The following is a 13483-nucleotide window of genomic DNA, read 5'->3' as shown; positions in this document are numbered from 1 at the left end:
AGTAATAAACTGCAGTGTCTTCTGTCCTCATGTTGTTCATCTGCAGATAAACCTGCTGCTTACTGTTGTCTCTGGAGATGGTGAAGCGGCCCTTAACAGCATTGGAATAATATATGCTACTACTACTGTAGATATATGCAACCCATTCCAGCCCTTTTCCAGGTGCCTGTCTGATCCAAGCCATCCAGTAGCCACTAATGTCTAATCCAGAGGCTGTGCAGGTCAGTTTATGAGACTGATCAGGTTTGATGGTCACTGGATCAGACTCGATCAGTGTCTGACTGCAGGAATCTGAAATAGAAGAATATTCAATAATAGAAGTTAATGTTAAAGAATAAATATATATATATATATATATATATATATATATATATATATATATATATATATATATATATATATATATATACATACATACAGTATATATATTTTAATAATGTAATAAATAATACTAACATTGAATGAAGATTGCTAGAGTAAAGTAACACAAAACTCTGCCTAGTCCCATCTCAAAGAATTAAAATGATTCCTGCTGCTGTAAATGAACACAAACTGCTGCTATGTTGTTGGGCTGAATGTTTCAGCATAAATGGTTCAAACACAGGATTTGGTTTGCATGACACACCCACTAAAGATATAAAAACAACCACAGAGGAACAGACGAGGGGAATAAACTATTTCTGTAAGTTTCACATTGTCAGGTTACTAACTGTTCTGTTTGTAGTATTAGTTAACGCTCCCTAACACTCCTGCTGCTTGGGTTTGAATTTTATTTGCACTGTGATACCCATAAATGCATAAAAATGTAAGTGAGTCAATCTGTAGAATTCCTAAAATACACAGAATATTGTTGTTAAATATGAATCACTTTTGCAGAATCCAAAAAAATCAATCATCTGTCCAATGAGTTAAATTGGGAATGGGATGACTGGGATGGGAGACTGGGTTGTGTGTTGTATTTTTTTGGGACTAGGATGTGTCTATTACAGTGTGTATTGTGACTGTGATGTGTGTATTACAATGTGTAGTCAAACTGTGATGAATGTATTACAGTGTGTATTGTGACTGTGATTTATTTATTTATTTATTTGGAACCCCATTAGCTTCCACGAGTGGTCGCTAATCTTCCTGGTGTCCATTTTACAATATCAAAACATATTATACACAATCACATTACACTTTTTACAATATGTTATCAAAAGAATAAATACACTTCAATTTAAGTCATTACACTTAGTTTTCATTACAGATCATACATTTTTTTTACCATCTTTTTAAAATAAGATCTGTTGCTTATTTGTCTTATACACATTGACAGTTGATTCCAAGCTACTGAGGATCTAAATAATACAGTTCTCCTCATACAATTTGACTGTGCAAAAGGAACAACTAAAACACCAGAGCTGACCTGCCGAGTAATATGTTGGTGGCAATACCCACTGTAAACCAATTTATCCACAAAAAATCTGGGGTTGTTTTTATAGATGGCATTATGCATGTAGCACAGAAGACTTATCTTTAATTTATCCTGTACCTTCAACCATACTAATATAGTGTGCATCTCATTCACACCGGTCCTATACGAACAGCCAAGAGCAACTCTGGCAGCTCTATTCTGAGCAAGTTGAAGTTTTTTTAAGTGCTCCTGTGTAGCACTGGACCAAATAACTGAGCAGTACTCCAGGTGTGACAAGACCAAAAACTGGACTACTGTTCTCATGACTGAGGGTGGACAAAACGGCACACACTTCCTAGCTAAAGCAATGCCTCTGCCCATCCTAGAAACAATATGATTTATCTGATCAGTCCATGAGAGCTGATTATCCAGCTTGACACCCAATAGTTTAGTTGTAGTAACCTGCTCAACCAAAGTTGTATCAATAGTCAAATTTAGGTTACAAAGTTTATTTAACAAATGTTTAGTACCAAAAACAATACATTTGGTTTTGGAAATATTTAGTACTAATTTGTTCAAATTAACCCAATTGATAATCAAATTTAATTGGTTTTGAAGGTTCATACTTAGATCGGTTATTGAAGGAGATGCACAAAATAAACTTGCATCATCTGCATACAGTACAACTTCTGCGTTTCTAACAACATGAGGCAAATCATTCACAAAAATTGAAAATAAGAGTGGACCCAGACAGCTGCCCTGTGGAATACCGCATGATATACATTTACTATCAGAAAAACTACCATTAAAAATACTTGCTGAGTTCTGCCATAGAGATAACTCCTTAACAGTGAAGCAGACAATTGTGGGAATCCATAACACTTGAGCTTTGACAACAGAATATCATGGTCAATTACACCAAATGCAGCTGTAAAATCTAAAAGTACAGCACCAACAAGTTTTTTATCCTCCATATACGTAAGCCACTGATCAACCATATGCACTAATGCAGTGTTAGTTGAATGGCCTGGTCTATAGGCATGCTGTGAACTCGTTAGCAATTAATTTAATGTAAAGTACTCTAGCATTTGATTTAAAAAGTAACCTTTCAAATATTTTGCTTAATACAGGAAGAATATGAATTGGTCTGCAATTAGAAGGAGGAAACCCTGCCTTTTCATCTTTAAGTAAAGGCACAATTTTAGACTGTTTCCATAGCTTAGGAAACACTCTGCTGAGAACTGAACTATTAAAGATGTGACATATTGGTTTGCACAAAATATTTGCAACAATTTTAAAAATTTTGCCATCAAGATGATCATTACCAGGTGTTTTCTCATCAGATAAGGAGAGAAGCAACTTTTTAACGTTGTCCTCACTACAAGTATTAAATGACAGGGAGCAAGTTTTCCCTCTCATAATAAATCTAACATTGTCACAAGGAGATTCAATATCTTGCATTATCATACATGATCTTAATTGTTCTACTTTGCATATAAAAATATCAATCAAATGATTGGCAATATCACAAGGTTTACTAATAATGTCACCATCATTGGTCTCCATGTACATATTCAAATTATTTGATTTTTTATACATCAATTCCTGTAATACTTTCCACAATTGTTTGCTATCATTACTAGAATTTGAGATTTTTTGTCCATAATATGCTTTCTTTTTTATGTTATTTAAGTTTGTAGCTTTGTTTCTCAACTTGCGATAATGTACTCTGTCTACATCACATTTTGATTTTGAAGGCCATATCTTTGACATTGTCCCTTTGCCTCATGAGGGACATTAGCTCTTCATCTAACCATGGAGCACTGTTGATTTTTATAGATCTTTTCCGGAGAGGTGCATATTTATCAACTATTTTACTAAAAGTGTCCATAAAAATGTTAAGAGAAGCATTTACATCCCCCTCCTGAAGAACTGCAGACCAATTTGAGTTATTGACCTCATCAACAAACAATCTGGGATTAAAGTTTTTAAATGATCTGCGATACATGATCCTTCCACCAGATTTAGGAATTTTCATCATTATTGAAATTGCTATCAGGTTATGATCACTACATCCTACCCCCACAGAAACAGCTTGTGAACATAAATCAGGAACATTAGTAAAAATATGATCTATGCATGTTGATTTAGATGTATTATCCATAGCAATTTTTGTGGGTCGTGTCACCACTTGTTTGAGATTACATACAGTAGCCATTGTAAACAACTTTTTATGCAATGAGCACTTTTTGAGTGATGAGTGTATTACAGTGTGTATTGGGAATGGGATGTCACACAGCATGCTGACAGAGCTGCCATCTCTACCTGTGGCTTTTTCAAGTGTTTCCAGGAGCATAGAAACAGGGTTTATCTAGATTTTCATTCCTGATAATTAGTTTAGGCCACGTCCACTTTAGGGTTATATCCAGGTATATTTATAGATAATTGGAGCAGTAAATAGATACAAACTGTGTTCATCTGTGTTACAATTATAAGTTAAGCAACTTCAGTTAGTTCAGTTACAATGTGTCTGGTTTTTGTACAGCTGCTTCCTCAGCTCCAGTCACTGTAGAACTTCAGGCACAGTAATAAACCGCAGTGTCCTCTGTCCTCAGACTCTTGGCCTCTAAGTACTGTGTGCTTGCTGAGACGTCTTCTGTTAAAGTGAGCTGGTTCTTCACAGACTCTGCATGTGTTGCATCATTATTGCCTGTATCCATCCTGCCAAGCCATTGCAGAGCTTTCCCTGGTTTCTGTCTGATCCAGTGTATGTAGTTGCTTGTCATTGAATATCCATTTCTTCACAGTTTCTCCAGATCTCTTTACCACAGCAGGAGACTGGTCCAGTCTGATCTCATCACTGCTGACACCTAGCAGATAAAACATAACAAAGATCATCATCAACACAGACAAGATATTCTGAGGGAAGAAATAAACAGTACAGAAGTCTCAGGTACCTTTGGTTAACATTATAACAAAGATGTAGTACTGAGTGACCCTCAGCCCCATCATCATGCTCTTTGATTCAGTTTTGTGACACAAACTTCAAACTGCAAGAGGCTGTTTTTAATAACAGGGTGAATTTGCATAAACCCACTTCAGCTGTTAGATTTCATAGTTTCATGAATCCTTCTCAAAAATAAGCAGCTGCTGCCCCCTACAGATACATTTGCAAAATATTATAATGTTCCTGCTGCAAAAAAAAAAAAAGAATTCAGAAACTGAACATTTTTATCAGAAAGGTTTAAAAGAGAGAAAACACTCAGATACAGTATCAGCAGTAACATAGTAAATCATTTGTTTTAATTAATTAGTTAATTGGGAAATCAATATTCGTTTCAATGATAATTTAAAACATGAACTAAAAATGTTAAGTTGATATGTTTTAGCTAATTCGGGTATTCCAATGATCAATTAATAAAAATAATTTGGTGAGAATTAAAAAAACTTTGTGTTTGTTTTTTTCCTTTTAATTTGTACATTACCAGAAATTCATGATCAAATTAACAATGTTCACATTTCACATTTAATTTCATGGGATTCGTATTAATTTCTCGTATAGATTGTAAAGTTAATGTAACAAACTTTTATTTATTTATTTTATTAATGCCAGTGTTGGTGTCTATGCTGAAATATTTGTAATATGGGGATTAGTTACTCAGGAAAATGTAGTTGTTATTTAATTATAGAAGTGAATTGTGATGAGGTTTTTGTGCAGCACTGCAGCTTGTTGTGTCACTGTGTGAGACGAGCGCAGTAATACACAGCTGTGTCTTCAGTCTGCATGTTCTGTCCTCCAATTGTTATTGTGTTAGTAGAAGTGTCTCTGGAGATGCTGAACTTATTTTTCAGTTTCTCACTGTAAGCTGTACTCCCATCTCTCCAGATGATTCCAATCCACTCCAGACCTTTTCCTGCAGGTTGTCGAATCCAAGCTGTACCATAGCTCGTAAGTGAATATGAAACCTTGCACTGGATGGAGAGACTCTGGCCTGGCTGGACTGTCATGGAAGCAGGCTGAGTCAGTTCCTCACCATGCACATCTGTGGAGGAAAACACATGGTGATATCTCACACAATATATGCTGCACCTTTATTCTTCATCTAGTAAATGAATAAATTTGATAAAGCACTCACAAGAAGCAGCTGCCAGCAGGAGCAGTAGAGATGTAGAGAACATGGTGTGTGTTGTTTGGACTGGAGTCTTCTCTGTTCTCCAAAGTTTAACAGACACCATCACATCATATAAATAGAGTGAGATCCAGCTCTGACACTTGGATTTGTTTATCTGATGACGATGGGAGGAGAATGTATCTGAAATGTATTTAAATCATGAGGAGGAGATTCATCTGATAGAGCATGTGTTGGTTTTGTTGAGCTTAGCTTAAGGTATCATGTACCTGTATTCTAGCTGATTAATTTAATCTGTTTAAGCAATTGATTAACAATGTTGTGGATTAAGTAGTTGACCAACAATACTGGTAAATATCATTTAGATTTTAGATTTTGTTACAGATTAATGATTAATAAAAATTTTGTGTATAGTCCAAGGGACAAAAGGGGGAAATTGTAGAGGAAATTTTGACTTTAGAGATGTTCATAAGAACCTGTCCTTCTATGCTTCTATATTTCCTAAAACAGCTTCCAGCAGACCGTTCCCTTGGGACCTTGGTAGGTACAGATTAGCTTGGTCATAACATGAGCAGGCTTCTAAACCAATGGTTGATGATGTTTTGCATTTACATGTCCCGTTAAATTTATTTCCTGTCTCTAAAATCCTGATGTTATCAATGATCGGGGCTTTTCCTCTCTCATGTTACACGTGGAGTGTTGGGTCCTGCTACACGGCTGAACACAATAAATACGTGAAACCTTTATTACTCTTGCCCATGCCTACCAGTGTGATATTTTACGTTGTCTTTGGAGTTGTAAACATGTTTTGTCAAAATATTCATACTATAATTTACCTAAAATTGTGATTTACATCATTTAACTGCCACCTGAAAATGTGGGTTTGTCATGTGTCAGTAGTAAGTCTGTGTTTTTGTACCGATGTCTAAGGGGAAGTATCACTGTGTGTCACGGGCGCAGTAATAAACTGCAGTGTCTTCTGTCCTCAGGCTGTTCATTTGCAGGTACACCTGCTTTTACTGTTGTCTCTGGAGATGGTGAAACGGCCCTGAACAGTGCTGGAGTGATATGTGCTGCTACTGTATATAGTTGCAACCCATTCCAGCACTTTTCCAGGCGCCTGTCTTATCCAAGCCATCCAGTAGTCACCAAAGTTAAATCCAGATGCCGTGCAGGTCAGTTTATGAGACTGATCAGGTTTGATTATTACTGGATCAGACTCGATCAGTGTCTGACTGCATGAATCTGAAATAGAAGAATATTCAAAGGTAGAAATTAATGTTAAAAAAAAGAATAAAAATATATGTATATATTTTAATCATTTAATAAATAATACTAACATTGAATGAAGATTGCTAGAGTAAAGTAACACAAAAATCTGTCTTGTCCCATCTCAAAGAATTAAAATGATTCCTGCTGCTGTAAATGAACACAAACTGCTGCTATGTTGTTGGGCTGAATGTTTCAGCATAAATGGTTCAAACACAGGATTTGGTTTGCATGACACACCCACTAGAGATATAAAAACATCATGTGTTTCAGACAAAACATTGCTGTGTTGAGTGCAGCTCTGCAGCTGTTAATCACACTCACACCCCGTTTCATCTCCATATCAATTTAATGTGGAAAATAATTCAGCTGTTTATTATTATTAATAATGATATGAATGTGTTGTGATGTAATTAACACTTTCCTGAACTACACTGAACATTATAAACAAACCGTGTAACCGAACATGACGTTCATTCTGGTATAGGCTGAAACCCTCTAGAGGCTTTATCTGACGAATCCAGAGAGAAAGAGGTGAGAAGATTCTAGATCAGGTGTTTTTAAATCCTAAAGAAGATTTGTAATCTCTAGTGAGCAGAAGAGAAAGCTGAAACCTAATATCACAACAGCTAGATGTTTAAACTATTCTTTATTCTTCTTCTTCTTTCTTAATCAAAAGTCTAAAATAATCTGCTTCAAGAAATGGAATCAGGAGTGAAGCAGGTGACTCGTCTTCTCTAAATTGCCCCTCGGTGTGAATGAGTGTGTGAATGTGTAACATGACCAGAATGTACGCTCAGTGTTCCTGGGATGGACTCTGGAGCCTGCACTCTGACCCAATAAAACACTTCCTAATGATGACCGAGTGACTGAATACATTACCCTGATTATTGTCTCGTGATACTGAATGATTATATGATTAGTTACAGTATATATATCCTTACACCTCTAATTCCAGTAGTTTTGTTCTCTATTAATAAGAGCACAGACATTTGTTCTCTTCTGGACTCCTGAACACATAAAACCTGCAGACGCAGACGGGGAAAATGAGCTGCAGTTTATTTCAGAGTCATTTAAAGAACCGGAATATGAACATGTCTGAATCTGAACTTTGGGTGAGCAAGAGGATGTTTTTGTATTATAACAAGGTGAATTTGCATAAACACACTTCAGCTGTTAGATTTCATAGTTTCATGAATCCTTCTTAAAAACAAGCAGCTGCTGCCCCCTACAGGTGATTTTTAATTCCAGGAGTTTGTAGTAGTGATGCTGCAGTAAACATCTACATTTCAGTTTGATCTCTCATCAGATTCTGTGCTGCTGAACAGACTCTGTGTTTCTAAATTCAGGAAATGAACCATCGACCTGTAGTGTTCCTGCAGCTGGCATCACAGGAGGAATAAAAGCATGAATAGTACAGTATATAGTCCCAACTAGTCATCATAATCATTGTCCTAGAGCTGATTTACCTCCAGTCAAATACGTGAAGACATCATAATGTAACTGTGATACTTAAGTTGGGGAATATTATAAATATCAATAACTGCTAGAAGAGATTGAAATAAAGAGGATCTGAGTGCTGAGTGTGAATGGATGATGATGTTTCTAATAAACGTCTCTTTCTAATAAAAGGTTCCTGCTGAGGGAGTATTTATAGATCATGAGGACATGCTTGTTGAAGTAATTTAGTGACACGTTTTTTTTGCATAGGAAACCCTTCCACAATCCCACTAAGGAATGTGTCCTAGTTTGCACGGGTTAGTGTTGAAAACACAAGATCAACTATCAGAGTTGGTCTTACCATGAATGCAGGTGTCCTTCGAAGTCCACTCGGTCTACTAACAAAGGATTCTCTTAAAGTTCTTCTACCTAATCTATTGTGTGAATGTTTAAATGAAGGAGTCAGACTTTGTCTTTTCAGGGTCCTCACAATGGGAGACCTTGTTTTTTATTAAAAGTAGTGTAATAAAGATAAATGTGTGTGATATATGCAAAGTAAAATAAAAGAAAATTACAAATAAAATCTCATTCAAATAATCAAACAGTATTAAAATAAGTAAAAGTAATTAAAATGCAAAGATTATACCAAACAAAGAAACACTCTCCAAGTGTAAGCTTGCATTCGTTCTATGATGCACACAGAGTATAACATGCACTGAGCCTGTCTACAATAGAATGCACACACAATGTAATTCAAAACAAACTTTTATACGTTTCCAAGCCTTTCACCAAAATTCATTAATTCAATATCAATTCTTATTGACTTTAAAACCAACATTCCTTCCCATTCCTCTTTCCCCAAACCGGTAACTCTGTGGTCAGTGACCAGTTGTATTGTTTAAGGTATACATTCCTTTCAAACAGCCCAAGTTTGCAATATCATCTTACTATCTAAGTCCCTCCCCCACGAGTGTTAGGGTTTCCCTTCACAGATTACTGTCAGCTGTCTCCTTCTGAGCACTGAGGGTTGAGGTTTTTTTTTTCAAGAGAGCCTCCATATAACATACTCAGCACATCGTATCTTTTAACACACAAGCAATATTATTGCATACATATTTTGAAAGCAAAGAAAGAAAAAAATATATAAAGAAAAAAAGAAAACTTAATCACTGTAATATTCTTGATATTGATCCATTCTTCATTTCTGTCTTGGTACAGAGTCTGATCCTTTTTCATCCATTGATTTCTTCATTCCTCAAGCTTCATATTCTTTATTTTATTTCTTCTGCTGCTTTTTCTATTCTCTTCTTTTTTTCTTCTTTTTGTCTTTGTCTCTTAGCGCTACACTTTCTGGTATTTGTAGCCTTAGTCTCACTTTTGTTTTGTATGGGAATATGAGAGCAGGTTTGTGAAGTTGGATAGCATTGATAAGGTTCATCTTATGAGCATGAAGTTAAACATTCTTTTCCTTCATAATCCATTATACCTACCATTCTAACAACATTGAGTAAGTTTTTGTTCAGCTGTATCTCTCACAGAGCTCACTGTAAACTAGAGCAGCCAAAAACATGCTGTTTATACACCACTCTATTTGAATAGGGAGCGTCCATGACCACTATGGAGGTGTTCAACCCACAACCACATGCTGCTCACTGGATAGATGAGTGGATGATAAGGTACTATGTAAATCTCTACAACAGAATGTTTCTCTATCAGAAAGGGAACCAAATCGAATCATTTTTAGAAGACACCTCACTCATCTAAGGAACACATTAGGAAACCTAAATGTAGGAATTGTTATGTGGTGATGGTTTATTTCACACAGACGGCTTTCTCCTGCTCCTGTTTTGAGAAGGAGTAAAGCTCAGTGACAGAAAGTATGGAATAAAACACTTGGGGAGGTTTTGTTACAGAAACATAATCAACAATGAATCAAAGCAGAGTTTCTGTTATCATCTCAACATGAAGTCTTTATTCATGACCATTTACGGATGGTGGCGCACTTCTGTTTCCAGTTTTCGGTCACAAACGGAATATTTGCGAGGTGACCAAAGCGTTTTGGATTAAAAGGCTTACAGGTTCCAGTTCCTTGGACCTTTGGGGATTTTTGTGAACCATTTGTTTTGGAAAATATTACCCCAGTGAAGAAAGGGAAGCGTCTAAAGGTAAGGGAACAACTGGTCTAGCGCCGCCTAGTTCAGTTCACCACCAATTTTGTTTCAAATAGTATGACGGCTATAAATCATATTATGCTTTGTGTGTGGGCTTAAAAAAATCTTGAGAGTCTAAGCTTTACTAGAAACATAAGTTTAACCGTGTATTTAGAAGATTTAATGCTGAAACGCTACAACGAAGCTGGCTACAACGAACTGTTTCTGGCTCATCCCCTAGTGGTCATTTTGTCTTCCGTGCTGTGGATGGCACGGCGACCCGAAACAGGCTTAACCAGTATGACTGCAGGCTGAACCAGTTCAATACATTTAATACTTGTGAACAACATTCATGCCTTTATTCAGGTGCATTCTATCAACAGGAAAATGTACACAATGATCTGCATCTTTCCAAAATTCTCCACACACTTACCAGATGTAGCTGTTAACAGCAAGAGTAGAAGTGTAGAGAACATGGTTTGATCTGAACCTGAACCCAGATCCTCACTTCTCCTGAGAACACCTCTAATCATTTATGAAGGGGTTTGATTTGCATGACAGTGTTTAGGCTTTCGGAAGACATGAGGCATTTCCTACTAATGTTAAAACAGCACAATCACAAAAGATTAATTCATATGATGTAGTAGATGAAACAGTCTGGATGATGCAGTCTGGTTTAATAAGATGCTGATATAATGGAGCTGTAATGTCTTAATAAGAATAAGAATGTTGTAGTTAGTGTTTATGACTGTGATGTAAATCCCAGGAGAACATGTTCTCATATTTATGACACACTGTCAGTACTTTGATCCTCTACATGTTGCTTAGATGCTGTGTGAATAAAGAAAGAGCGACCATCACAGGCCTTAAAGCTTAAAGAACAGCATAATGTTCAAACATTTCTAATGTGGCTGCAGTTTAAATATACAGGATACAGATAAAGACCAAAGGTTGAGTAAAAATGGAAAATTACTTGCACTACTGTTCTGATGTTTAGAATTTTTCCATCCGTTTTTGTCTGTAATTATTTATTGTTTTGTTTCAGAATATGTGAAATGTGACAGGAAAATAAAAATGGTTGTGTTGTGGTCTGGGAAATCTTATCAGGGGAAGGTGGAGGAGAATTTGGGGAAGAAAAAAACACCTCAGTGTTAAGAAACCATGCTTGGAAATGATTATATAATGTCTGTGTAATCTGGGTTAGGATACGTTCATGTAAAACTCTTGTGTAATGAGCGAGATCAACAGTCAGTCTGCCTGAAAATTTGTAAAGCCTTACTGTAGGTGTGATTTCCTCACAGAGAGAATGTCAGATATTGATAGCTGTGTATCAGAGTGAAATGTACATGAACCTAATCAATTCCCTTTGTAATCAGATATCGACTGTCAAATTGTCCATGATGCTCTTATGCTCCAGTCAGAATTATCATTATTATTTATTTTTTAATGAAGGAGGATGTTTGGAGCTAGCACGGTTTCACTGTACTTGGAGTTTTTGTACAGGGATGTTGTTTATTCCTCTCACTGTGGTCTTCGAGCGCAGTAATACACAGCTGTGTCTTCAGTCTGCATGTTCTGTCCTCCAATTGTTATTGTGTTAGTAGAAGTGTCTCTGGAGATGCTGAACTTATTTTTCAGTTTCTCACTGTAAGCTGTACTCCCACCAGTATAGATGATTCCAATCCACTCCAGACCTTTTCCTGCAGGTTGTCGAATCCAAGCTGTTTCATAGCTCGTAAGTGAATATGAAACCTTGCACTGGATGGAGAGACTCTGGCCTGGCTGGACTGTCATGGAAGCAGGCTGAGTCAGTTCCTCACCATGCACATCTGTGGAGGAAAACACATGGTGATATCTCACACAATATATGCTGCACCTTTATTCTTCATCTAGTAAATGAATGAATTTGATAAAGCACTCACAAGAAGCAGCTGCCAGCAGGAGCAGTAGAGATGTAGAGAACATGGTGTGTGTTGTTTGGACTGGAGTCTTCTCTGTTCTCCAAAGTTTAACAGACACCATCACATCATATAAATAGAGTGAGATCCAGCTCTGACACTTGGATTTGTTTATCTGCTGATGATGGGAGGAGAATGTATCTGAAATGTATTTATATCATGAGGAGGAGATTCATCTGATAGAGCAATAGTGGATCATATGTGAAAATAGGCATCAAGTATTAAATACTGAATTTACCTTTGAGGATTATTATCTATGACTGAGAAGATTTGGATCATGATAACAGAACAAGTTTTACATTTCTATAGTCATGGAATAATGCGCTCACAGTTTCTCAGATATGTTCACACAAATTCTCATTTGTGTTGGGATTTTTATTAGTCAAAGACACAAAAGTCTATAAAGTTCAGGATAGTGGTATGATTATAATTGTCTTTATGAGGTGCAGCAATGTTAGAGATATAATATTATGGATTTAAGTAAACACTAATAACTTAATCAAATAACTAGCTTGAAACTTTTTGTGATCATTTGTTGGATTATTGTTTTTTATTTAGACTCGGATAGATCAGTATTGTGTCTTGTGTCCTGTTATTGTGGACACTGAATGAGGAGTTTTTGTACAGGGATGCTGTTTATTCGTCTCACTGTGCGGTTCACGAGCGCAGTAATACACAGCTGTGTCTTCAGTCTGCATGTTCTGTCCTGTTAATGTCACTGTGCTGCTGGACGTGTCTCTGGAAACCTGATACCGGCTTTTCAGTTTTTCACTGTAGTAAGTGTTACCATCACCACATATCTCTCCGATCCATTCCAGAGTTTTTCCTGCAGGTTGTCGTATCCAGTGTGTACAGTAGCTGTTATCAGTTAATGAATATCCAGACACTTTACAGGTCAGAGTCAGTGACTGACCAGGAGTTAATACTGTGGATCCGGTCTGGATCAGCTCAACACCGTGAACACCTGTTAAAGAAAAGTTATTTTAATGATGTAAAAGCAAAAAGCTTTAAGGAACCAAAATTGTATTACATGTCAAATGTAAAAACACTTACAGTGTACGGCTGCCAGCAGCAGCAGCAGTAGGGATGTAGAGATCATGGTGTGTGTTGGAGCAGAAGAAGTTAAAGCTCTTGGTCTTT

At 36.6% G+C, this 13483-nt stretch overlaps 1 gene segment (V, D, J or C); it reads right to left on the bottom strand.

The window, feature by feature from the left end:
* The window catches only part of LOC125138852, a 43593-nt gene extending 39136 nt beyond the window's left edge, over nucleotides 1-4457 (bottom strand). Inside the window, 1 exon segment of the V gene segment in view lies at nucleotides 4354-4457. Coding sequence covers nucleotides 4354-4411 — 58 coding nt within the window.
* Nucleotides 4458-13483: the final 9026 nt, after the last annotated feature.

The sequence above is a fragment of the Tachysurus fulvidraco genome, chromosome 15 (assembly GCF_022655615.1).
Source record: "Tachysurus fulvidraco isolate hzauxx_2018 chromosome 15, HZAU_PFXX_2.0, whole genome shotgun sequence".
NCBI classification, from domain to species: Eukaryota; Metazoa; Chordata; class Actinopteri; order Siluriformes; family Bagridae; genus Tachysurus; species Tachysurus fulvidraco.
This window is presented reverse-complemented; position numbering and strand designations above follow the sequence as displayed.